A 26,218-nucleotide genomic window follows, 5' to 3' on the forward strand; every position below is an offset into this window, starting at 1 on the left:
AAGTACTGTGACCCCTCAATAGATTCTTCTCATCTCCTTGTTGATGGTCAGCAGGAAGTGACTACATACACCTGATGCTAAATCCCCTGAGAGTTGCATAGAGCATTGCATTTTCTCACTGTAAGTTACCAGTTCTACTTTCTTGATTTTATTGAGGAAAATCTTTTCTAACATGGCCTCACTATTTAACCATCTTTGACTCAACCTGAAGCCCTTTTCTTTTTATGTTGCTTTTTAATGCAGTGAAGTGTCTACTTTCTTGTTATGTGTAAAATTTTTGCCATTTCTAGTTCACCCACCTCTTACTAAGAACTTCATGTGTGCTTGTCATAGGAAACAATAAAAATAATCTTCTCCTTATCTTCTTTTGTCCACTGGAGTTTTTTGGAGGGGGAAACAAAACAAAACACAACCCCAACAACAACACCCTAAATGGTTCTAATAAACTAAACAATGCAGGAATCTGCATGTTTTTCACCAGCCTGGGTGAGAAAGCATAATACATCACATTAGCACTTGCAATCCACTTCAGTGCAAAGTCAGATGGTTTAACTTAGATTTCCCGTCTCCACCACGTGTGTAGTGGCAGCTTCTTGACAGTATTTTGTAGGGAGAGGTGAGAAAGCAGAGGACTGAGTATTCAAAGAGTGCATGTGGGGAGCTGCTGTTACCTTGGGAGGGAGATGAGGAAGGTGCAGGGTCCTCACCTGTGTGTGCACATCCTTCAGCACCTTCCTGAGCAACCTGAAGTCTGGGCCCCCTTTGTGCTTCGTGCTCCAAGACAAAGTCTACCTGGAACACAAACTCAGTTTCTGGCTTCTCTGTTACTTTTGGCAAAATGTGCTGCACCAGGCAGCTCCTTCTGTTCTTTACAGTCTGGGTGTCTTGGAGTAAAAAGGACAAAGTTGATTTAAAACAAAAACCAAACAAACAAAAACCAAAAAACCCCACCAAAAAAACCAAACCAAACCAAAAAACCAAACCAAACCAAAAAAACCACAACAAACCAACCCACCAAAAACCAAAAACAAACCCCAAAAAACGCACAAAAACAAAAACCAGAAAGATCTTCCTGTAATGCAGCTGTTTTGTCAAAAGACTTCCCTCTAGACTTTACAGTTTTGGAGGTATTGAATGTTCCTGATGGATCCTTTAAAGTGTCTTAAAGTGCATAATTGGGGCACTTGAGCATAAAACTACAATTATACACTTGTGTGTTAATTTTGTGTACAAATAGATATTACTTCAGTCTGCCCATAAATGAGAAATAAGTATTTTATTGTGAGCGAAAGAATTTGTTTTGTGAATGCTTAGGCAAAATAAATGTTCAGATAATAGCCTAAAACAACCAGACTTGAGGGGGAAGGGAAGTTCAAGCTTCCAAGAAAGGAAAGGAGCCTGCATGGATGTACTGGAGATGCTTGGATGCTTTGAAAGAATAGTAGGTATTATAAAGATTAACGGAGGAAGCACAATTAAGTTAAGTTGCAATATTAATTAACGCAAAAAAGAATTCTTGTAGATTGGCAGAATGAATGAGCTTGATGGTTGTTTCTTTGTAAGTTTTTAAGGGGGCTATTTTTGAATTAATCAAAACAGGTCATTTTTAGTAAGTGATGTTACGACTATAAAGGTTCTTGTTTGTTTTTCTGTTCCGTTTTGAGGATAATGTTATGTGAACTGGATTATCTGTATTCAGATACTTATATTTAGCAGATGTTTTCAAGGCTTACTTATGACTGATATGAGGAATAATTTACAATAATCATCTTATTGTGAGTCTAATAAAATTGTAATTATTTAAGAAATGATGATGGGCTATATGGTTTCAGCCATGAATTTGTAAGATCGATGTCTTTGATGTTTCTGTCAAGGTTCTTTTGATGTTTTTCAGTGCTAAGTAATAGGTCAAATTAAATAATAGGAATGGAGTAATTCAGGGATCTAAACTCTGTGACTACAAGGAGGGGTTTGAAACTTTTCTTTTTAAAATACTTGCAGCTGTATTTGAAGTTATAGATGTATTATAGTTTGTAAGATGGTGTTTGGACCATTATGTAAGTACTCTTACTTAAGAGGCTGACTTGTCTTTTTATCTGTTCTCAATAGAGAAAGGGATGGAAAAGCCAGCACAGAAAAGATACACATCTTCCTCTCTCTCTTTTTTTTTTAATTGCTGATACTGTTCAAACTCTTCAAAAAAATCAGGGGGTTGAGTTTTTTTTTTTTTTCTTTTAAGCAAGCGCAAGTACTCCAGAGTATTTGCCTATGTCTGTAGGATTGCTGTTGTTGAGGGACTGTACCACAGGAATGGGATCCTGATCTTGGGCAGTTAATACTTTGCAGCATAGCATTATGCCAGGCTGGTAGAGATATAATCAAATTTTCTTATCCAGTTGTTTCAGCCAGTTGTTCTGTTTGCCTCACGATTCCATGCTGAGGGGAATTTTTAATGTCCAGATGAAAAGTATGATTTTGATCCTGCTGTAGTAGAAGGAACTAGCAGAATTTGGACTGTTCAAATGACTACATTTGTCACAGAAATTGCTGAACCTAAATGATAGCTGTGGGAGGTCATGCCTTTTTCTTTTGTGTGTTGACCTCTTATGTTGTGGATACTATTTGGGAATTGAAATCCATAATGAGAACACAAAGAGCTGTAAATCTGTTCTCCTGTATGTGCAGGGAAAGTTTTTTCATTATAAAAAGTGTGATACGCCTTAGAAAAGCGAAGGACTGGAACTGGAGGGTGACTTGCTGTGTAACAGCAACCAACTGCTCTGCTGTGCCAGGGGGCAGAGCTGGGGGGCTGACTCAAAGCAGCCGTCTCATCAAATATGTTCTGGGTGAAAACCAGATGGGTTCTCTGTTCAACACCAGAAACTGGGTGTGCGCCTTGACTGTTAACTTTGTACCGAGACACTAAACTGAAGTATGTTTAGCCCCTGCTCAAGCAGGACCATGGAGAGCTGTTTGTCCAGGGCCATGTTCAAACAGTTTTTGTGTATCTCCAAGGATGGAAACTCCATAACCTCTTTGAGCAACCTGTCCCAGTGCTCAGTCACCCTCACAGTGCAAAAGTATTTTTCTGATGGTCTGAGGGAACCTACTGTGTTTCAGTTTGTGTTTATTGCCTTTGGTCCTGTCAGTGGACACCACTGAAAGGTTCCTGGCTCCATCCTCTGTGTACCTTCCCTTCAGGTATTTAAATGCATTGACAGGATCCCCTGAACCTTCTCCAGGCTATAAACAGTCCCAGCTCTCTCACCCTCTCCTCATATGAGGTGCACTAGCCCCTTAATAATTTTTGTGGCCTTTCATTAGACTCACTCCAATATGCGCATGTCTCTCTAGTACTGGGAAGCCCGGAACTGGACACAGTGCTATGGGCTGGCTTCACCAGTGCCGAGTGGAAGAACTTCCCTTGACCTGCTGGCAACACATTGTCTAATGCAGCCCAGGATACTATTAGCCCCCTTTGTGGAAAGGGCATGCTGCTGGCTCGTGTTCAGTTTGGTGTCCACCAGGATCCCATGGTCCTTTTCTGCCAAGCTACTTTCCAGCCGGGTGGCCTCTACTGTATGTTGGTGCACAGGGTTGTTACTCCCCAGGTGAAGACAAGAGAAGAAAAGGAGTAAAGAAGGGAGAAGAGAAGCAGCTGTCGGGGTGAGAGTGTGAGCACCTTGAAGGGCTATGAACCCAATAGTCTGGTGGAACTGAGGAGATTTGGGTGGGAGGAGGAGAATGGCATGGCTTCCTGGAGAGTACATTGTATCCTGTAGAAGATATTTTATATTCTTCTCTTGCCATTTTTAAGGGGTACGGTGAAGGGTTCTGAGTGGTCTCATGATGTGGCTTTCACATCAAACTTAGGAATGATAAAGACAATCAAGATTGGTATCTTTGGAGGAGCACATGAATGAGTTAAAAAGCACCCTTCTCTATTGACAGAGACCGGAAGAGAGAAGGAAGGCTTAAAGGTGTATAAGATTTTGGGGAAGCGATGGTAAACAGTATGTGTGTGTTCTGCCTTTTCTCACTACTGCAGTTAAATAATGAAGTTTGCATTTCTTCCAGCTACCAAGATGGTGTGCCAGAAGAAGTGTAGAGTGAAAGCTATTTTACAGAGGGATTTTTCTGTCTCCAGTAGTTAAGTGTTGGGAGTCTCTCTGTGCATAAATGCATCAAAATGGAGGATTACTCATGTGGCTAGATTACCTGCTATTCAGACTCAACCCATACTTCTCATTTGTGTCCCTTGCTTTGGAAGGTTTGAATGTCACTGCAAAATGTGTCTGAAGAAAAAATGTTTATATGTGTGTATTTTCTTCATCGTATTTTATTTTAACCACGATTTGAGAAATAGTGGTCAAAGCTGTTACCAGTTTCCTGGAGAAAAAATGACAAATATAGGATTTGGGGACCAAGGACTGTTGTGCAGTCCATTCATAGACACACAAGAAGTACTCTGTGATAAATGATTTGTTATGATTAAAAATCAGGTTAAATACAGGCTTTTGCATTTTTTTTCTTTAACTGATGGCTGGCATTTTGTAGGTGGGTTTCATGCTGTTAGTGCAGTGAGGAGTAAGGTGTCCTGTGTGCATTTTACTGAAGCTCCAGCCATTGGAGACACCATAGGGATCAGGTGAATCTTCCGTTGATTGTGGCAGTTCTGGTCTGCTGTTTCTTACCTTGCTTTGTAAAATTGAAATCAAATAATTAAGCAGATTACATGATCCCTTATAATTGTTTTGATCACTTTAAAAAAGGAAAGGAAGGCAGAGTATAAGAATAGATATCTTATCTGACTCATAATTTAAGTGTGTCTTTATATACAGGCACTGTGATTTCTCTCTATTTTTAATTCGATATATCAAAATAGCTCTTCTGAAAATAACTCTGTTGTGAATTTTCAGTCATCTCTATTATGTTGGTCTGAGTGCATGGATGTAACAATATGAAAATCTCTTACTAGAGATTATCATATTTTCATTCTTCAATTTGCAGAAAGGACCAAATGTTGCATTAGTTCAAACCGTAATACAGTGTACAAATCAACACTATCAGGCTCTTGTGTCGGAAAAATTTCTTCCTATTGTTTCTAGTCTCAGCTGTTTACATCTCCCTTGAAACTAATTTTAGCTCATCTAAAACATGCAAATTTTTTATTTTGTTTGTTTGCGGTTTTTAGGGGAAGGTGGGAGTTGGAGGTGGTTGTGATATTGTCATAGATTTAGCATTTACAGCAGAGGTAGTTTTCATCAATTTCTGACAAGGGAATCAAAGTGTTCTTTTTTGGAAGGAGAGATATTGCTTTTCCTTATAAATGACTGACTATTTTGTGGTAGTAGTCTTTATTTATTTGGCTCTCATCATGAAGAATAGCAAACTTATTCAAAATCTCAGTACATCAAAAATATGTCAATACATAAAACATAAGTACTATTCCATACTACAGTCTATGCAAAAAACTATGTTAATAAGATGTGAAGGTTGCACAGCTAAGAAGTCAGAAAACATAAATGATAAGATTCTAGCAGCCACATTAACTGAGCTACATTTCACATCTGCGATATTTTATGAAATGCCTTTGACAACATAAATCAGAAAGAGAAGGTGCTATATATGTGCAACATGACTCAGTTAATGTTGCTTTTGGAACCTTGACATCTATATTTTCTGACTGGAGAGTTTTTTAATCATGTAATCTTACTGGTTTTTTACATTCTATTTTTTATAGTTTCTCTTTTTTTTAAAGAGAGAAAAATTGCATGTAGTAATAATGGGTTGGTTCATGTTGCTTTTGTTTTAAGCTGCAGTAAAAGGCAGTATATAGAGAGCACCTCCTGACAGGTATATATTTGATGCCATATACATTGCACTGATGGAAAAGGGGACTACGGGCTTGTGCTCGAAGTCCTGTCCTTTCTGTCCTGCACGTTACCAGGAGCACCGGGTATGACTGCATTGCAGACTGCAGCATGTTGGAAAGACACTCGAGATACCTTTTTAAGTGCACTGGCATGTGTACAAGAAGCAGTCTGTCTACGAGAGCGTGCATCTCACTCTGACCTAGTTCACCCTTCCATGGAGCTCAGCAGATGAGCCCAGCACGGCTTTTGGTGTGAGCTCCTTCCAACATCGGAGCTAGTTTGCAGATCTGTGTACTGCACTGCAGTCTTCAGCGTAGACACATTTAATGGCTCTGCACATTCTGGAATGGGGATTATTGTGCTGTGACACAGAAACATGCTTTTTATCCTTTTGCTTCCTTGCTCTGGGTCACAGGGTGGACCAGTATCAGGCCCAATGTTAATATTTTAAAGGCTCTTAATAGGATTTTAAAGTTCACACTTGAGTGTAAAGGCAAGCAGTCTAGCAAAGACAGTAACACAGGTGAACGTTGTGACCCATATACTGTCAAAAGGTCAAAGATAAGTGATAAGAAGTTATAGAATGTATAGCCTTAGCGTAGAATGCCTTAGCATCAGGATTTCTAATTTACCTCTGATTAATAGCCTTGACATTAATACCCAGCTTTTTACTTGGTTTCCGTTTAGATTTTCTTTTTCTGTTGTTTATTGAGAAGGACGTGTAGCCTTCGTTAAGACTGTGGGTGCACAAGCACATTGGGGTTGGACATGGTGAATTTGAGACAGGAGACCATACTGCACCATCTGCGATAGAATCTTTACTGCTGCTGAATGTGTGCCAAAGGATTTCTCTATGCTGTATAAGCATGTTATATATTCTTTCTGTAATCCAGCTAAATGTGAACTTGAACGTTCTAGATATGAACCTTTTTTTTTTTTTTTTTTTTTTGTGATATTTCCAAGTCAGAGGGTTACTTTTCCCTTTATAATTTTCCATTCAAAAGTGTGGAGAAATGCATGGTTGAAATTTTTTGGAAGAAGTCTGGCTTTGGAAATCTAAGAATGAAGGAGTAGATGTTTTAGAAAATCACAAGAGTTTTACTTGAAGGTTTGGGAACTGTATGACAGCTTTCTTTATAGTTATTACTGAAGTGACCACTGTAAAATTAAAATAATTATAATTAAATATTGCTAAGTCAGGGGTGTCAAACTCATTTTCACTGGGGGCCACATCAGCCTCGTGGTTACTTTCAAAGGGTCAAATGTAATTTTAGGACGGTTAAATGTAGGAGTAGTTAAAAATGTATGCTGTATATAAATGTACACTGTATAAATGTAAGAGTAGTTATAAATGTATATGGTATGGCAGCCCACAGTGAAAACGAGTTTGACACCCCTGGTCTATGTCTTGTTGACTGCAAGAATGTGCTGTTTTACTCCAGGTGTGAAGTACCAGGTGATGCTGTTGGGGTGGGTTTTTTTGCTTGGGTTGGGTTGGGTTTGGTGGTGTTTTGTTTTTTCTTCCTTCCTTTCCTGGGAATCTCACTCTACATTTTGTATTCCGATTTCCATGTAATTACAGTGTTATAGTTGCTAGGGAAGTGGAATGTTACTGATGATTACATTTCTGGAGGTGGTACTTGTATCACGGTGTTGAGCTCTGTTTCCCTGCCTGCCCTACTTTTGGGGCATGGAGTAGATTGCAGGGAGAAGCAATGACCAGTGTTGCCAGGACTCTGCTCCATGTAGTGAGCATGTGATGGTGACTGGCATGTTCAGGTGGGTCCCAAGTGACTTGGCAGGGCTTTTTGTGACAGAGGACATGTAAAGTTTCTTCCATTATTGACCAGATCTAGCCATTAGGTTGGTTTAAAAGTTGCAGTAGCTGCATATTGCTGGAATTTTAATGTACCTATGCTAACACTAATTCTGTTGCATTTTAATTTTTAAAAATATTATAATGACTGTAATACTGTCTAATGATCCTTCTCCTTTGACACTAGCTGTGGATTATGCATGCAAAAATTGCTTAAAACTTCCATTACTATCAAGGTATTACCTGGACAAAGAATGTCTGCCACAAGACGCCTTGTTCAAGCAAGAATTAAAGATAATGGGCTAAGTTATAGGTTTAATGGGATTTCTCCCACTTTTTCATTATGGCTGCCAGTTTTGTTCCTCTTTTATTCTCACCCTGCCTTTGCTAACATTCAGAGTGGTCTCATCACTGATGATCCATCATACTTCTCCCAAAATAACGCTGTTTGTATTGTGCAAGTCAGGAGGCAAAGCAGTTTCTGTGCTTGCTTAGAGATAGATTAAAACTTTGTTCTCTTCTCTCCTTGAACTGTCCCAAGAATGTGTGTTACCACAGGCATGCTGAAGTTTCCCGAATTCGCATCTCCTGCGTTGTGTAGCCACAAAGAATGTGGGTGTAAGGTAGAAAGGGAGGGAAGGTTTTACCTTATGAAAAAAGAGGATGCTCGGGTCATTTACTTCAAGCATTGTAAGTAATTGGCTTCAGATTTGTTTTGTTCTGGGGAGGTTTTAATTAAGCTTTTTTATATGCTGTTTAATAAACATTTGTCCATAAGCGGTATCTTGTGATCCCCATCAGTAAAGCAGGAGGATTAATTTGCATGTTGTTGTTTGTTATTTATTTAAATAGCCACAGAAATTACGCTGAGCATTCGGCTAAGGCAGTGATGATGGGTCTCTGCACTGAAAGGTACAATAGCATCTGAAAGTACATGTAGCATCAGGATTATTGTTGTAGTTTTGTTGATTTTGTTTTTTTGTTTTGTTTGGGAGAATATGGAGGAAAGTAGCGACTGATACATAAGGTCAGAAGAAGAGCCCGGTACCTTGTTTTTACACCAGTGTCTGAAAGCAGATTGCTAGGGAAAACCTTTACAAAATTGAAACAGTCTCCCAGCTTCTGGCAATCAAGGTGTTATTGCCACTTCATGTTGCTTACATTTGTTACTTAGCACCTCGCACACTAAATTTTCAGTGCTGTCTCACAGGACACAAACATATATTGCAAAGAGGGGGTTAGAAGAGAGGCACAGCCGTATCAGGTCAGATCAAGGATTCACGCAGCCCTCTGTCCTCTCCAGCCGAGGCTTTAATTGAACACCTAGAGAAGAGCCAGAGCAAAGCAAGTGTGTGGTACTTCCCCCAATGCTCTCTGAGCCTCCAGCTGTTTTCAGTTCAGGGACTTCCTGGGCCAGATGTGGCTCTGTTTATTGAGTAACCCTCAGAGGATGTCTCTTTTGTGAACTTGTCCAGTCTTTACTTGAGCCCACATAAGCTTTCAGCTTTCAAACATCTGCTACCTTTGTGACTGGAGAACTTACGTCTCTCTTGTTTCAAAGTTTTCTTCTCCTAGCTTTTACCATTTAATGCCGCCTCATTGTTGCATTGGACAAAATGTTTTTGTAGCTTTCTATCGTATTCCTACTTCCTGGCATCTTTTCCATACTCAAAGGGTTATAGTTTCTTTGTGTGGAAACTGTTCCACACCTTTGATAATTCTTACTGCATTTCTCAGAACCTTTCTGTTTGACCCTTCCTAGAAAGTTCAAGAAGTCTAAAGAGAGGGATTTTCCTTTAGAAAAGCTGTGTTAATATTTCCCAGTTCTGATCTTCATTCTTGTCTGCCCTGATTTATCCACAACAATCATCAGTCCTTTACAGTCTTAAATCACTCAAATCTCAGCTTTTTATTTTTATAAAGCCATACTCAAATTCTTATGCACCAAGGCAGCTCCAGGTTAGAGGCTGTGTTCTCTCATTAGTAATTCAGCTGTTTCGTTCTTGGATTTGCTCAGACCTTCGGGGTGATGCTGTATGGTCTTTAGCGTTTCTTAGCATTCATTTGTCAGTTTGTTCCATGAATAGTCTCATCAGATTCAGACACATTCATCGAGTCCCTCACAGAGGAGGACTCCAGCATGGGAACCTCCCAGGATTTTTTTGAAGTGCACACTAGTGCAAAAAAATTGTTAAGCTTCTATGTCATGGCCCTGTTTTCTCTGAATCTCCTTTTATACCGTGAGCATCACTTAGCACTTGAGATTCTCTGGCAGACCTCCTGCTCCTGATGCGTTTGAAGAAATGCTTCATTACTCGTTTGAGCTGTTTCTCCAGTTCTTTCTGGCCTGCCTTATTACATTTGAAGTGCCAGAGTTTACAGTCTTTTCTGTTTTCCTCATTTGTACTTGGTGTCAGCTTACTGAAAGATGCCTTTTTGCTTCTAGAAACCTGTGATAAGCCATGCTGATGTCCCTTTACTCTTTCTGAATAGGTGGTGAATATTGGTTCTGTGCTTTCCATGTGATCGTTGTTAAGCATCTTTCATGCTGCCAGTCAGATTTTATTTCTCATAGCTGTCTGTTAGAGCTTCCTTTTAACAAGCTATCTCCTTTTATGTGGTTACACTTTTTGAAGTTAAACACAACAGTAGTAGATTCCTTGTTTTTCGTTGTTCCTGTAGGGATGCTCAAGTTACCTGTGTTGTGGTCACCTATGTGTAGTGATTCGGTAGGATGTAGAAGCAGATGATTCCTGCTGCTCAGAACTGAGCCAAAGGCAGTGGCTCCTTTTGCAGGTTCCCTGCCCAGCAGCTCCATGGAACAACCGTTGTCAGTTCTCTCATACTTCGATCCCTGCTTCGTAGTCTGCTTGCTCACTCTACGTGGAGGAGTTGAAATCTGCCCCTGTACAACCTCGTGCTGTGCCTTTGCTGCTCAGGCTCGCTGTGCTGCTGGCAGCGTTGCCGTGGTCTGGCCGTGCCTGCTGGTCCCGGCGCTCGCCCTTCCTGATCCAACCAAGCTCCAGAGCTCTGCTGCTTGGTGAGGTGCAGTTTTGATTTGTTCCTAAACTCTTATGTTTAGGAATGTAACATTACTTCATCGTCAGCTGTCTTTCCTATGTATTTGTATCCTAGGATGATGAAAAATAGCAACTCACAAATTGTCTCCCTTCTACCAGATTTCCTATATGACTAATGCTAATGCTTTTCTTTGAGGCTTGATGTTCCAGTGTTCCAGGTTTTTTTCTACCCCCTTCCCTTTGTGTACAAGGCAATGTATTGTTGAATTTTCTTCTTGCCTACCCTATTTACTCTGCAGTCGTCTGTATGTCGGTTTTCATTCTTGGATTCTTCTCAACATCTTCATGTGATGACGCAGAATCTCCATGTCTTCATTTGTTATAGAAATGCCGTGCTTTTTAGACATGTGTTCTTCTAATCCCCTCTCTTAGCTTAAAATTTCACTTTCTTGATCCATAGATACCAGCAACCAGGCTCCTATGCTCAGGTGAGCTCCAGCCCTCCTGCATGAGTGTCTTTATTCTAGAGATACTCTGGTTCCTGATAAATCTGATCTTTTGCTTTGTCACCATCCTGTCAACCAGGCATTCAGATGATCTTTTTCTTCTTTCTGGAAGCCTGTATTTTGCTGTCAGAATATCTTTCCTTCCTACTGTTACTGGGACCCAGATGGACCACAACATAGGTTTCTCCTCAGCATTTCCTAGGAACCAGTCCAGGCTCTGTGACCTTTGCAGCTGACGGGCAAATCACCATGTGGTCTTCTGTCAGATCCCAGACTCCAGCTGTCTGTTTGCTTGATGATATTCCAACGCACCCTTTTTAGTTTGCATTATAACGGCCTCATTTATGCATCAGCAGGGAGAAGGCATTTGTCAGAAAGGGTTGTTTTGGTCACAGAAACATCTCACTGCTTGCAAAATGATGGTGAAGGAAGTGGAAGCACAAGTGAAGCGAACAAGCGCAAGAAGTGGGGTTGGAGCGCTGACCTTACGAGTTAGCAAGAAGTAGGACCAGCAGCTTCTGGGAGAAGTACCAGAAGCAGATCAAGTTGTGTTAGTAAAAATAACCAAAACAAGGGTTTAAATTTGACTTTGTATTATTATCATCACCTAGTCAATATTACTGAATGAATGTAGTAAGTTAACTTCAGGTAGAACAGGTGTGTGTTCACATATTGAGTAAACAGATTTATCAGTGTATCAGAAACTCAGTGGGAACAGTTCAGAGATCAAAGCATTTCAGATGTCAGATATACTCAGATATGTGAGACGTTTGCTCAGGGCAGGGATGTGCAGGACCAGCAGGAGGTCTGTTCTAGAAGGGAGAAGCCCTGTGTTGCATCTGTCATTCATCTGAAATGGTACTAAATACCAGTGTTTGGGGGAAGGCATGGGTACCTAAAATTTGGGCAGTCTATACACAATATCAGGAGTTTCTTGAAAATGTACACTTTTGAATATCTCAAGAAAATGTCAGTGTCTATTGATACAAGGCTTACAGACTAAACTGATGCTGAAAATTCCTATGACACTGTAGCTGACTTGCTTTTGCTTATAAGTGAAATTCTCAGTGTGTGGGGCTTCTCAGTATATGTCGCGTGCTGATTTGTCCGTTAATAGGCCCTGTAACAGCTTATTTTGTGTTGCACTGGCATTTTGTTTTCGTTTAAAAAAAAAAAAATCTTATTAGAGAAGAGAGAGAGACTGAACTTGACAAATCCAAAAGCCTGCCAAACCCCATGTTTTTTGTGTAAGGCTTAAACAGACAATTGTTAAAAACCTGAGGGTTGTGGGCAAAACATTTCACAAATTTAGTGCTTTATTGCTCCGATTATTTTTTGGCTTTTAAAATTTTTTTTAAAATAAGGGCATTTCTCTTTCCATGTCTGTTTTAGAGTTGTCCTTTTTTCCCACAATTCTACTTTTGAGTCAGTGCCATTAGAATGATTCCTGTGTCGATTTCCCTCAGTAGCGTGCCCATGGATAGCAAACATTTAAAATGACCACTCTTGTATTTTAAGAGTGGGCTTTATGGGATCATGATGTTCAGAAGCACAGCATTTTCCTTAGAAGCTCTTCCTGAAAAGAGTAACTGTAGTGAGTGCTCGGGCTGACGACTCCTGCTCGGGCAAGAGGATCTGAAGGGCTTGGGTGAACTGAACAGAAGAGCGGGACTGTTGGGTCAGGTGTGTAGCTGAGGGATATCTATTTTGATTGGGTTGCCATACAGATGTGACACAGCTGGATTTCATGTCCTCCTGCCTCAACTCATGCGTTTGCTTTGCTTGGCTCTTCCAACAGATTCCGCCCCAGTACGGCCAGCAAGGTGTGAGTGGCTACTGCCAGCAGGGCCAGCAGCCCTACTACAACCAGCAGCCCCAGCATCTGCTGCCCCAGGCACAGTATCTGTCGCAGGCACAGCAGAGGTACCAGACTCAGCAGGTAAGCGCTGTCCTCCGCTACTGACAATTCCCGTGGAGCTGGACGTGTAAAAATTGATCTGTGTGACATGAACAAAACCCACCTGACCCCTATTCCTGAGAACGGTGTTAAAAACAAAATTGAATAAACATGGAGTCAGACCACATCCGTCTGAAAAGTCTTCTGGGATAGACACACAAGTACGTCTGCACCCACTTTCAGGCTTTCTTTTATATCAACTTTTTGAGTAAAGCCAGTGTAAATACCCCAGCAACTATTAATTCTGGTTTTAGAAAGAAATAATGTTTTCTTGATCAGATATTAGTGGAGGCTGGAGATTTTCCTTGCTTTTGTTTGGTTTTATTTCCCCCTCACAAGACAGACATCATTGAGAGCTCATGCATCTAATGTGGTCACTGCTATTTTGTTTTTTCTGTTAGTTCATTTGAGGGTAGATGACTTAAAGGCAGTTTGAAGCTGCTTTGTCAAGACAGCTTCTTAAGAGGTGTTTAAAATTGATATTACAGCTGTTAATTTGAATGTTGTCAGTTTGTACATCCAGTTAGTGAGACTATGTAATTCAAAATCCATTGCTGTTCTTGAATTGTGCTTTATATGTTAGCCATTAACGTTAATTTAAAGTGATTTTGTTTTTAACTAAGATCAGAAGTGATAGTGTATGGGTCTGCTTCCCCGAGCTTGAGAAACATCCACATTTTAGATACTGAACAAAATGGATGTGCAGAGCTGATGCAGCTGAACATGTAGGTTCAGTTCTATCTACAGTCTTAGCTCTGTTAATCACAGAGAGGCGATCTGGAAATGGAAGGATGAAACTAAAGCATACTGGCCATCCTGGGAAATCTAACCAAAGTGAGTTGCTGAAGACTGGGTATTAGTGGAAGCATCAGTGCTTGCTGCAAATCACTGGGGAATTCTGTCAGGCATGGCTGATTAACATTTTGGGATGATGCTGGTGTGATGTAGAAATCCTAGCTTGAAATAAAAATAGTGTGTAAAATAAACTAACAAAAGATCCTGTAAGTAGCAATGATACAGGAGGCTCCCCTCCTTTGATTTTAAAATAAAGCTATGATAATTTCACTGTGTAATTACATGTTAATTTTTCTTCATCTACATTTTAAAATTCCATTGAGAATTAACTTTTTTCATTAAAATGCTGGATGCTTTATGAAATAGAATTCTTAATTGTATCTATGATATTCTTGTAAATGTCACCACTTTCCATCTTTTGGATTATGTGTAACTGTGACTTAAAGATTGCAGTTGTTATCTTTAAATTTAATTTTTTACCTTTTTACTTTGGCATTAAATGCTTGATTTTTCTATTACTTGAAAATAGTGTTCATAAGCATCTTGATGAAGCCTTAGCAGATAAAGTCCTAGTAATACAGCCTATGAGATAGAAGACACACAGCTGCTCCAATGTCTACATATCACAGTTTGCGAAACTGAAATATTTTTTTGCTGCCTTGGACACCTTGTTATATTTTAAATCCTGGCAGTTGAATTGATTGAGTATTTTAGTTTAAAAAAATATACAAAACACACCAACTATACCGGACTTAGGAGGTAACAGGATACTGATTTATCTGTTGATACATGTTCCAATTACATGATTTGCTATCATAGCCAGTAAAGTGGAGGTTTGTGAAATGAAGTGAGGGGTATCGTAAAAGAGGATGAAGGCAAAATGAGAGTAAAGCCTTCCATATATTGTGGACTTCAGAGAACTGAGATGAAGAGAAAGGCAGGAATGGAGTCACTAGTAGAAAATATCAGCCTGATGCAGCCAAATTTGTTTGAGGATTTTAGGGTACATTCAAGCAAGTGTCTAACTCCAGGCTTCAAGGGTGATACAGACATTTCAAGGTCAGTAGGCGTTTTTGTCTGAATCTGCAAATTCAGATGATACTTTAGCTGGTCACCAACACAGCCTTGTGGCTGGTGATCCTTACTGTGAGAATCTCACCTGAAATTCTTTGTGGTTTCTTTCGGGCTGGTGAGTTATCCTGTTCTTCAGTAGTGGTCAACCTCTTAAGTCTTCAACTCTGATGCCACGTTTTGAATTATACAGGCTTTTCCTGGGTATTTGTGTGTAGATGGGACTATTTCATATAAATAATAAGTAGTCTTTAAGACTTTGGGGCTTGCTCCTTTTCTTTTCCCCATCTCCAGACTGATTCCGTGGCTGCTCTTCCCCTTGTCTCAAGAAGTGTCATCAGGTCAACACCTGCTCTCTAACGTTGCTCTGTTAAACCTCACTACTTTATTCTTTCCCATTCTTTGGGAACTGCTAATATAGAAGAAAAATTCCCGACACAGGAAGTTCAAGTCTATACTTTTGACACTTCAGCATCAGTGTTCTTTCTCTGTTGCTGATGCACAGTAGTGTTACTGTCAAGTGGTAACTAGTGCACAATACAAAAATAAATACTAGCATGAAAAAAGCTTGGGAGTGGATGTCAAATTCTGCTGCTGAGAAAAATTAAAGCTGTGCTTATTTAAGCATAAATGTCTCTGCTTATATGAGACTGACTATCTTTTGAAAACAGTTTATAAATTAGAGTTTACTTGATGTAAAATTTTTGCAAGAAAAATAGGGATAGGTATTTGTATAGTTTTAGGAGTTTTAAGTGTAGGCTTCTCAGTGATTTGGCTTCTTTTGCCTGCTGTATTTTCTCTTATTTTCCTTTTAGATTTATGTCAATCTACTTGTTTTGGAGATTATCAAGCCAAAAGTAGTGTTTATTCTGGGTGGATGATGGACTTTTTCTTGCCACTAGTTTCTTTTAATGTATAACCCTGTAGTGTGATGTGCTGGGTATTCTGTTATGGGAAGAAAACGGATACGAAATTTCATAGGGATAATGTTTTATTTTTACTCTTTCAGCCATAATGTGAGTGAGCTTCTGCAGTCAGGTATAACTCTTAGTGTTATACCTTGGAACTGGTACTCATTTTTATTTCCCATATATTGTGGAAGTGTGAAGCCATTCCTTCTTTTCCTTGCCTCACTTGAATTCAATATGCAGTCTTGTCAATAAAGGTAAACAGATAATTTCTGGGGCTGTTCCAGTGACTTGTGACTTTCCATTCTTCTAATAAGCTTAGAGGAGAAGGAGGAGAATGGGATTTATTTGAATGTTTGAACTGTAAGTTGTTTAGATCTTCGTTAAATTGATTGCATGGTGGGCAGAAAGGGAGTTTCATAAGAGGTGATTTGATAGTGATACTGGCATGGTTTACTATAGAGCCATATTGCAAGGCAGCATCAGTCATCCCCTCTTCATATCAGGAGCCTGCTGTGTAAAAACCATTAAAGGAAGAGCTTTGTTTTAAGCAAATTTATTGCAGTAGCAGATTCATTGATCATTAGATACTGCCAGTAGATGTAGATAACACTTTTAAAAAAAACCAAACCAACCCAAAACACCCTTCTTTTTACCTTTACTACTCTTTAAAAGAAAAAAAAAAAGGGAGAAAGAAAGATGTGCTACAGTACTACAGTGTTGCCCTTGGCAGGGTTTTTCATCTTGAAATGGCATATAAATGAATAAATGCTTCAGTTGTTTTTGCAGTTTTAAATCTTTTGCCATAAGTAGAAGTGATATTTTGCTCAAGAATGTCATGTAATTGCAAACTTAAACTGTCATCACTAAACATTATTTTGTTAAGATAGTGTGGTGTATATTTTGGGTTATTATGCTTTCCAACTGGCTTTTAAACAGCCATGTTTATATATTTTCTTGTTTTATGTAGCATGTGTTCATATGTATCAAGAGACGATCGTGCCTTTGAGGTTTAATGTGTTGTTTTATGAGTTGGGACCATATCGCTTTTTGACAGATGAAGTGGATCTGGGAAATAATTATGGTCTAACTCTTAGTTAAACAAACAAAAGTCATTTTATTCTACACCTGCTACTGCTAACCTGGAGTCATCTTTTGTTTTAAGTATTCCTGGAAATTTTTCTGCTTGCAAGTTTCCAGAAGAGAGTGGGATTATGCTGGAGTGTTGATCCCTTTTCTCCTGTGCAGGCGTGGGATTCAAAGGGGAAAAAAGTGTGGTGGGGCACACGTGTGCACTTTTCTGGGGCATCGGTCCTTCTGGTTAACAGTGTTTATCACACCATTCCTGTGTGGTTACCATTATTCCCTTTGAATGCGTGAAAGGAACAGACAAGTAGTTCAGGCTTAGTCTGTAGTCTGGTTTTATTTAAAAGGAGAAAATGATGTATAAACAAGCAAACAAACAAGACTCCCTCCCTGTCAGGCTTGATTACAATGTTCTAAAAGCTGGCCAAAACCTTGTTTTCCACACCAGTATAATACCTCACCTACTGATTATGACAAGAATTTTTTCAACCCAAATCGTCATTAGACAAAGGGCAGAATAGTCAGTGGTGTTTGTGTGGTGGTGGTGGTTTTGGTTGTGTGTGGAGGTTTTGGGTTTTTGTCTGTTTGTTTTTCCCTGAGAGTGGGCCAGGGGGACAAATGCAGTTCAGGTCAATATGTGAAGTGTTTTAGTAGTCCCAGGTAGAAAAGCCTCCCAGGCAGGAAGGCAGCAGAGGTGGGGGACATGCCTGGTGATGCCTTGGTTGGCCTCTCCAGGTGGACATCCAGGGACCACTTAGGCTCCTGCAAGGGGCTGTGGTTTCTCTCTGGTTCCCTGAACTTGAATCAATGGAAGCCATAAATTTCAGATTCCTTGCTGAGCTGGTGACAGTGGTTTGAGCTAGTCTTAGTTGCAAGCTTGAGAGGATGGTGGCTCTGAGAATGTTCTTGTGAAGACATCTGTTTCTAGCATTGAGTCAGTGCAAGGTAGGGCAGATAAAACATTCCCCAATTTGAAACAGTCTTTGAAAATGTGAACAACATGTGAAATTAATTAATCTGTTTTCATGTCCAAGCTGTATGACTGTCATGAAAACAGAACAAATTGTATTGTGGCAAAATGCATCAAATTATTAAAGTGATTTTGGTACAATGGGGATAAAGTCTTGTTTTTGAATTTGATGCGAGCTGCTGAAGTTCTTTTAAGAGTGTAATAAGCAGCATGTTAATTAACATTGTCAAGCTGTTTGGGGTGTAACACTGTACAAAAATACTGTTGTTGTAAGTTAGGAATAGTTGCGTTGCATGCAAATAATGAATTCATTAGTAATACAGACAGACCTCAGTGAGTTGAAATATAAGTTTTATACCTCAGTGCAATGATTCTTTTTAATAAAATCTTCATTCCAAAGTAACTAGAAACTGGCACAGAATTAGCAGTGGGCTGTACTGTAGTTCAGTCTCCTGCAGAATTTAATTTAAACATTTTTTAGAATATATAGGGCCTTGCAAGTAATGTATAACTGCTCACAGCTTAAAGTTGTAATAAAAATTGATTGTCCTTCTGCACTTTTAACTTGTATGTCTCTAATTTTCTGACATTAGATGAGTGGTTGCCCTTAGTATTTATTGTGTTATGAACCACAGGAAATCTGGGAAAGAACAAGCTTCTGTGTTAATCTGACATTTGCTGCCAGGCACATAGGAAAGCATTCTTTGTGGAAGTTGCCTCTTGAAGTTCTGTGGGAACTCCTCATAAAATTTAATGTTCAGAAGAGATGGTTAACCTGCCATCATTGGCAGTGGCCGACACCACCCTTCTTGTGTACCGTAAATCCTTCATGGCTTCCATCTCAGCAGAGGTACCTAGATCCACACTGTCGTGAAATGCTGGTCTTGTTTTTAGGTAGAAGTGATTATTTTCTTTCCCAGGTAAAGAGGTAGAAGTGATTCCTTTAAACCATTCAACCTCAAATTCATGGCACTGAGAACTTCTGCTTTGATGGGTGCTTGTTTGTTGGCTTTTGGAAGCCAGGACTGCTTGTATGTAGTGAGCAGATAAATGCCTGACAACAAACTATCTAGGTGGAAAATCTCATGGACAAGCCACCAGTGACCAGCAGCTCTGAAGGGCACTTGTCACCTCACCTTGCTGAACACAGAAGTGATTTAAAAGCAAATGAACTGTTGCAATACTTAGGAACTGTACTGATCTTGTGAACAAAACTAATTTTGAGCCTTTCTTAAAGGCGTGATGTATTCAGGAAGGGCAGATGAGGTTTGGACCTGCATTAGTTCAATGAACACTTACGGGATTGAAATCTTTGCCTGCTAGATTTCTGCTTGTATAAAGTCTTACTTCATAATCGTGATGCTACTATAATAGCGAATAAGTGTTAAGCGTATGGCTGTTTATCTCTGTGGCAGAGGTTACTCAGCTCAGGAGTTCAGTGAAAACGTGACTCCCGTTATGCCACATCATCTCCCAGTAGCAGGAACTGCTGGTTGTTGTCCATTTGGGGAATGCTCTGTTTGCTCAGCATTGCTTATATCATTCCAGGAAATGTGTCGAACCTTTGTCTTTTTCCCTCAGTGATTTATAGGTGCTAGCTTGTCAGACTTGGAGAATGATCTTCCTGAGCCAAGTAGCTGGCAGGAATAGAGTCAGGCAGAAAAAGCAAGGATAATTGTGAACTCACACCTGAGCACAAACACAAAATTGAGGGCATAGCATGGAGCAGCACTCACAGCAGCACAGACTTGTTCTTGCTGCAGGCATGTTGACCAAACCCAAAAATCCTTGCTTGGATTTTGAGAAGAATTTCTCTGCTCTGTTATTTTGAAGTGAGTGTTTACAGACACAGCAACTGATTTAGCCAAATAAAAATCAACTACAGACTATCCCTGGAGGTATTTAAAAGACACAGATGAGGTTCTTAGGGGCATGGCTTAGAGGTGGACTTGGCAGTGTTAGCTTAATGGCTGGACTCGATAATCTTAAAGGTCTTTTCGCAACCAAAAAGGGTTTTATTATTCTATTAGGTCTGAAACCTTTAAAGCTAGTATGTGTAGTTACCCCTTACCTGTATCTGTCTTTTTAGTAACTTGGATTTGTGAAGCGATACTACTGGGAAAAGAAATATTTTATCTTGCAAAGCAGTACTACTCTTTATATATAAAATGTAGCAAACTTCTTTATGCTTCCATTTTATAATCTTCCAAAGGGCTGTCAATGAAAGTATTTGTTTGCTTCCACGTTGTCTTAACTATTATATGGCACCTTCAGTTTCAAGTTCCCTCACTGTAGATAAGAAACATTTTCCCAGTCTGCATGTTCTTATGCTGTGTTCATCTGTTAATGGTTTTCTGCAAAAAATAGGCTTTTCAGCTTGCAGCTCAAAGGAGAAATTTTGAAGGTCGCCTTTCTTCTCCCAAGAAAGCAGCAAGTGCAGCTCCTCAGGCATCTGCTGCTGACAGGGTTTGATGGTATCTGGCTGGGTAGTTGGAGGAGATGGGTCAGCGCACACTGCAAACCTGTTCATGACCACCTGTATACTCTGCTGGGTTTTAATTTTTAATTTTAATTTTTAGCCCCCGTTTTTGTGTTAGATCATTGCAAACCTAGTAGACATACCACAGCTTGTAAGATGAGCAATGCAGAAATGCTGGAGCCCTGATGTGCTGAAATGAAGTTAGTGTACCATATCATAAAGAAACTCTGGCAATGAGAGCCTCCTTTCTGCGAAATTGGAAAGAGAGAAAATGTAGTCTTGAGAGGAAAAAGGAAGTCCTGTTTTGCTCCTTCATTTTTAAGTGGTCAGTTAATGGTCGTGCAGTCAGTTTGTAGATTCAGCAGGCAGTGTCCCACATCTGTAGCAAAAATCTCTGCAAAGCATTCCAGTACAGAAGGTGGTGATGCAGATAATTTTTTTCGAACTGAAAACTTTGGTATTTATAGGTTAGTAATCCTGCAGAAACCACGTAGAATCTATCATGGGTTTAGTATGTTATGCTCAGAGAAAAGTCTTTTTAATGAGTTTTGAAGTTCAGTAAGTACATGTGTTCAAATGCATTTCTCCAAGTTCTCAAATCGGTGGTTTGGCTTTGATCCACAAAGTATCATTATTGTTGTTGATATGATGGTGGTATTATTTAAAGTTCCTAAATTCTGACTTCTCTCAGTACGTAAATCACAGAAGGTTAATTAAAGCAGTTCTTTATTTTGCGATTGCTTGGGAATATTAACCTCACAAAGCCTGCATTAAATCATTGAACTCATAGAATTGCATTTGCTTTATAAAATAACTCTACAAGAGCAAAGACAAAGCCATTTATAGTTCAGTGCCACTAATTGCTTGGCATTTAGATATTAGTGTAGGAGTCAATTAATTAACTTGATAGTAAAACTATTGGAATGCAGGCTGATAAAAACTATTTTGTTTTAGGAGATTAGTGATCATAACTATTGTTGTTCCCCATACCACTCTCCTTATTAGTCAGAGGTGATTTTCTTTTACTGTTATTCAGAGAGCAAAATTAATATCCCAGAACTAATTTTTCCACACCTTTGAAGTTTAGCAGCAAGTTAAACAGAATAGTGAGTTTATCAAAAGATACCTGATTGTGTAATAGTAATTTACATTATTATCCATTAATCTGATGGCTGTGCATAGACAAAGTTGTCTACACAAATGAATATAAATGCACAAATCCTGTTTCAAGACAAAATTTAAAATGCAAATAGTATAATACTGCGAATGAAGTGATAAAGTTGTAAAGTCTGAAAAGTACCGATAAATCTGAGTGATAGTTTTGTGTTTGTTTTCTGTTTGATTTTTTTTTTTTTTTTAATTCTGTATGAGCAGTTTACATTCCAAATTTTAGTGGTCTCGTAAATTACACCTCATGGCCAGTTGCAGTGCAACAGTATTCTCTTATGGCCTTTAAATTAACACACATTATTCTCCTCAGAGGTTGGGCAGATAAGTTTGTTAGTATTTCCCAGCATAAAATTTACCGCTGTATTTTTTTTTGGCTGCCCATATTTTCTTTAATAATTGAAGATGTTCAGTGTACATATATTTAGTTTTATTTTCTATATTTCAAATTAAGAATTTGTTGTTGAGACAATGTATTATCTGAATATAGGTCAGCATATATTTTATATGTATTCATGATCCTTTCCAGTATTTCCCTTTTACTGCATTTCCCTCCTACTGTAGTAGGAGTTAGAATAGATATTGGAGCATGCAGCTGAAACCTTGGAGGGTGTTTTGGTTGTTACAATCAGATACAGACAACAAAGAATAAAATAGCAAATCAAAGTAAATAAAATACCACTTTAAAAAAAACACGTTTACCTTTACATGTTGACAAAACTGCTGGTGTTTTTGTTGTGGGAGAGAGGAGAACAACTGTTGGTTTCTGTGAGCCGTCCCTCAATAAACCAAGCTCTGCAAGAGCGTAGCCTCTCTCTTCACGGCTTTTTCACGCTTCTCCCCGATTGCCAGGTACCCATCTCACATGTCTTCCACATGCCTGGCTTTGGGTAGAAAATTAAATAACTAGCTATACATGTTTGTTTTTTGGGTGCCTGCCTACAGAATTTGTAAAGATCGTGCTCCTTGATACTCACAAAAATAAGAAGTTTATTGTTGCTTTATTAACTTAGCAATCCGTTAGCAACTTTTAATGAAAGACACTGTTTTTTTGTTGCTGTATTTAAGCTTATTCAGTGGTCTGGTCTCATGGTTTTTAAGTTTTCATTGCTTCTTTCACTTGTTCTCCATCCTTCTTTTGGCACTCCCAACACCAAACCAGTTGGGAATACTTCCTTTCAAGAAGTGCATGGCTGTAGTGGTGGTGGTGAAGACTTGTCTACCTCGAAGATTAAAGAAATTCTTTGCTGCTATTGTTTTAACTGTCGTATGGTGGAGTCCATTTAATTGATTATGTTGCTGGATGCTTCCTTCAGTAAATTATTATTCTCTTTCTGTAAATTACGGTTCTCTTTCCACTCCTTGGACTAACGTACTTTTCCGTGTGGTGGCTGGTTTTAAAGATTGTTGTGCAGATACTCTGTGTCTTCACACACCGCAGAGAGATGACGGTGTTGCAGCTAATCATCTATGAATACCTCCAGCAGCCCCAAATGTAACATGCTAACCCTCTCACATATTGAAAAATTAAGGTAACCTAAATAGTACAGTCCAGCGGAGAAATCTTCTTTGCCAAAATTACGAGACACTTGTTTGCATCTAAACTTCAATTCCTTCACCTGTGATTCTGCTGTTGATCAAATAGTAGGTAAACCTCATTTCAGTTATTTCTTTTAAGGGACCTTCGTGGTGGAGAATTAGGGAATGAGTTAACAAGTGTCACTGGACTGTGATATAAATGTTGTCTAAAACATAATATAGCTTTATATTACGGGTGGGGGGAGGAGGGTGAGGAAAAACACACAACAAACCTTGCCATTCTGTGTGTGGTGGTGGTGGTGGTTGGTTTTGTTATGTGGTTTTTGTGTGTTTGGGAGCGCGTGTGTGCGACCTCAGTGCTGTTTTAGGTGTTGCTCGCAGCCCTTCCTCACAGATTTGCAGATGCTCGTGAGCCTTTAGATGAAGACCTGGCTTTTACCTGCAAGCACAGTTACAGACGTGCCCCTAAGAAAACACCGCAGAGATGTTTTGCGATCTCCAGCGAGGCAGTCTCATCCTTGGGTACCCAGCTCCATTAGCCTGGAGGTAGCAGCTGCTCTTGGTGCAGCTTTTGTCTTTATTCCGCGAGCCGGCTTCAGGCTCGCAGTGCTGCTGGGAGCTGCGGGCGCTGCTCTGACCTCCTTTCTGCCGGCGAGACGTGTGCTCGGGAGAGACAGAGCTTTCTCGGGGGCAGCAGGCTGGGCCAGGCAGCTGCCCTCTTGGGGGGCACAGAGCCCCCTGGCTCCCCGCTTCTGCAGCCACCTTGTTGAAAGACATGGAAGGTTTTAAATCCTGTCACTCTACTGCATTTTGATGGGGTGCAGAGCTGTAGGCAGGACTAGTTTAGCAGGGCTGGGCGCTGGATGGCACAGAATCTGTAAGTCAGCACAGTAATATGGTTGTCTATCCGAGGTGACTCTAAGGAATAGGACTCATTGCCAGGGCTCATTTCTTCCTTTTATATTTATTTATGTATTTATTTTTAAATACAGCCTTGACAGTGAAAGGATGGGCAGGGAGAGGAAGGAATGAGTATAGAAAATGAAAGTGTGGTTGGACTGCCCAGCCTTGTAGGGTTTTTTTAGGAAAAGTCCAAAAAGCTCTATAAGCATGGGAAAATTCGTGGAAATAAAAGACTTGTTTTACCCCTTATTTCCAAGTTATATTTCTCAGATCACCTCTTCAGGTTTTCTCTCATCTCTTCTTTTACACTGAAACTTTACATCTGTAGAACAAAGAAACTACCTTTTTGCCTGTAAATGAGGAACTGACAGCTGTTTATCAGGCTGTGCAATGTGCAACCATCACATTTTAATATAAACATCAAACTGGTGTATTTTTTTCATGTGGCATGTTACAAGTATGAGAGAAGAAAACCAGAAGAAACGTCTTGTTTCTGATTAAATCCACTATTGATATGCTCTGTGATCCGTGGAATGCAATAGTGGCAGAAAGAGAATAGCAAGATAAGGGTTTCAGGGAATTATTTAATCTTGGAATTCTTCCTGTGTCTTTGCCTTAATGTGGCTCCTGAGGCCATAGAGATGAGACACATGTGAAAATGGACTAGAGGGACTAGTTGTCTCAGATTACCTGATAGGTGACTGGAAGCTCTGCTGGCCAGACAGTGTTCTTCCTGTAAAAGGGGGGTGGCTTTTTTGGACCCTGGCTGCATTTTAAACGCTTCCAGTATATTCTGCAGAGGAAAACCTTCTGTAGTGAGGTAGTCTGAGTTTCTAGTAATTTCCTGAGAGTTTTGGTGGCCCAAACCTCAATAATATATTTGCTTACTTAAGTTAACTGTCTTTTTCATCAACTGCTGACTGCTACATAAAGTTTATTTTTTCCTTCCCCCTCCAGTGTTCTAAGACTTAACTTAGTTGTTATTCTATGATAACTGGAGTCCTGAAGGGACAAAATGATGTTCTAATTGTAGGGGGTTTTTTAAATTAGCTTAAAAAAAGAGATCTAAGAAATATTAAATTTTAGCATGAAACTGCAGATACCTTGGAAGGCAAGGTATTAATAGCATTGAAGAAGAAGATGGGATGTCTTGCTGACGATGACTGGTCTACACCTGAGGCATCCAAACTGGCAAATTTTCCAAATTTCTCCAGGTACATGGTAGGATTTTTCTCTGAGTATTTAGGTGTGATTTCTGGATGAATTACCTCCTTTTGGAAGAGGAAAGGTCTGTGTTGCTTTGACATGTCTCTGAAGGTCTTGACTCCCTCTCGTACATGTAATGAAGATGAAGACTGAAATTTAACTTGGTGAGGCAAATGCCTACCTGTGTCATCTTTGTTTCTGAGGGCACAGTCCTGCCCTGGCTTGGCTGTGGGGAAATGATAACCACCTGCTGCAACAGCAGTCAACAAATAGCATCAACATGTTGGGGTCGATGCCGGGCTGTTCCTTGCTGGACTTGGGGACAGCTGATTTCCTCATCTCCCTTCAGGTTTCTGTTGTGGTGCTAAGGGATTGGCCTGAAATGATTTACATGTTTTGGTTATGAGCAGGGTTTATTCACTTCATCATGTAAACACAGACCAGCGTGTTGAAGGGGATTACCAGGCTGCACTGGTAATCCGCCTCTGGTGGTTAGCTCTCTTCTTTTTTGTTGGTGTAATAGGTGCTGGGAACTACCAAATAATTTCTTTCCTGCAATCACTTGCTCCCTCTGTGCAGTAAGAGACTTGCTTGCTGGCTTGTGCACAATGCTCTCTAGTTGCATGGTACCAATTTCCTTTTCTTCAAGGCTTTAGAGGGGTTTGTTTGTTTTCGTGTTGTGTGTTTTGGTTTGGTGTGGTGGTTTTTTTTTTTTTTTTTTTTGGTGGGTGTTTTTGTTTTGTGTGGTATTTTTTGTTGTTGTTTTTGTTTGGTTGGTTGGTTGTGGGGTTTTTTCTTTTCATTTCTGATTCATAAAATTAAAGACATAAGTATTTTGTCTTCACCCAGAGCCTTCTGCAGGAGTCCACCCACATCCTGCAGGACCTCTGCAGACCATCTGCCCAGGATTCAAGCAAAC

At 39.7% G+C, this 26,218-nt stretch overlaps 1 protein-coding gene across 6 annotated transcripts in view; it reads left to right on the top strand.

The window, feature by feature from the left end:
• ARID1B (AT-rich interaction domain 1B) overlaps positions 1-26,218 on the top strand; it is a 327,634-nt gene that overhangs the window by 69,467 nt on the left and 231,949 nt on the right. For all 6 annotated transcript variants that reach the window (XM_065835870.2, XM_065835865.2, XM_065835868.2 and 3 more), the window contains exon 3: positions 13,017-13,157. In XM_065835870.2, coding sequence (XP_065691942.2) covers positions 13,017-13,157 — 141 coding nt within the window. The remainder of the gene's footprint in view (positions 1-13,016; positions 13,158-26,218) is intronic.

This window comes from Patagioenas fasciata, chromosome 3 (genome assembly GCF_037038585.1).
Source record: "Patagioenas fasciata isolate bPatFas1 chromosome 3, bPatFas1.hap1, whole genome shotgun sequence".
Classification (NCBI taxonomy): Eukaryota; Metazoa; Chordata; class Aves; order Columbiformes; family Columbidae; genus Patagioenas; species Patagioenas fasciata.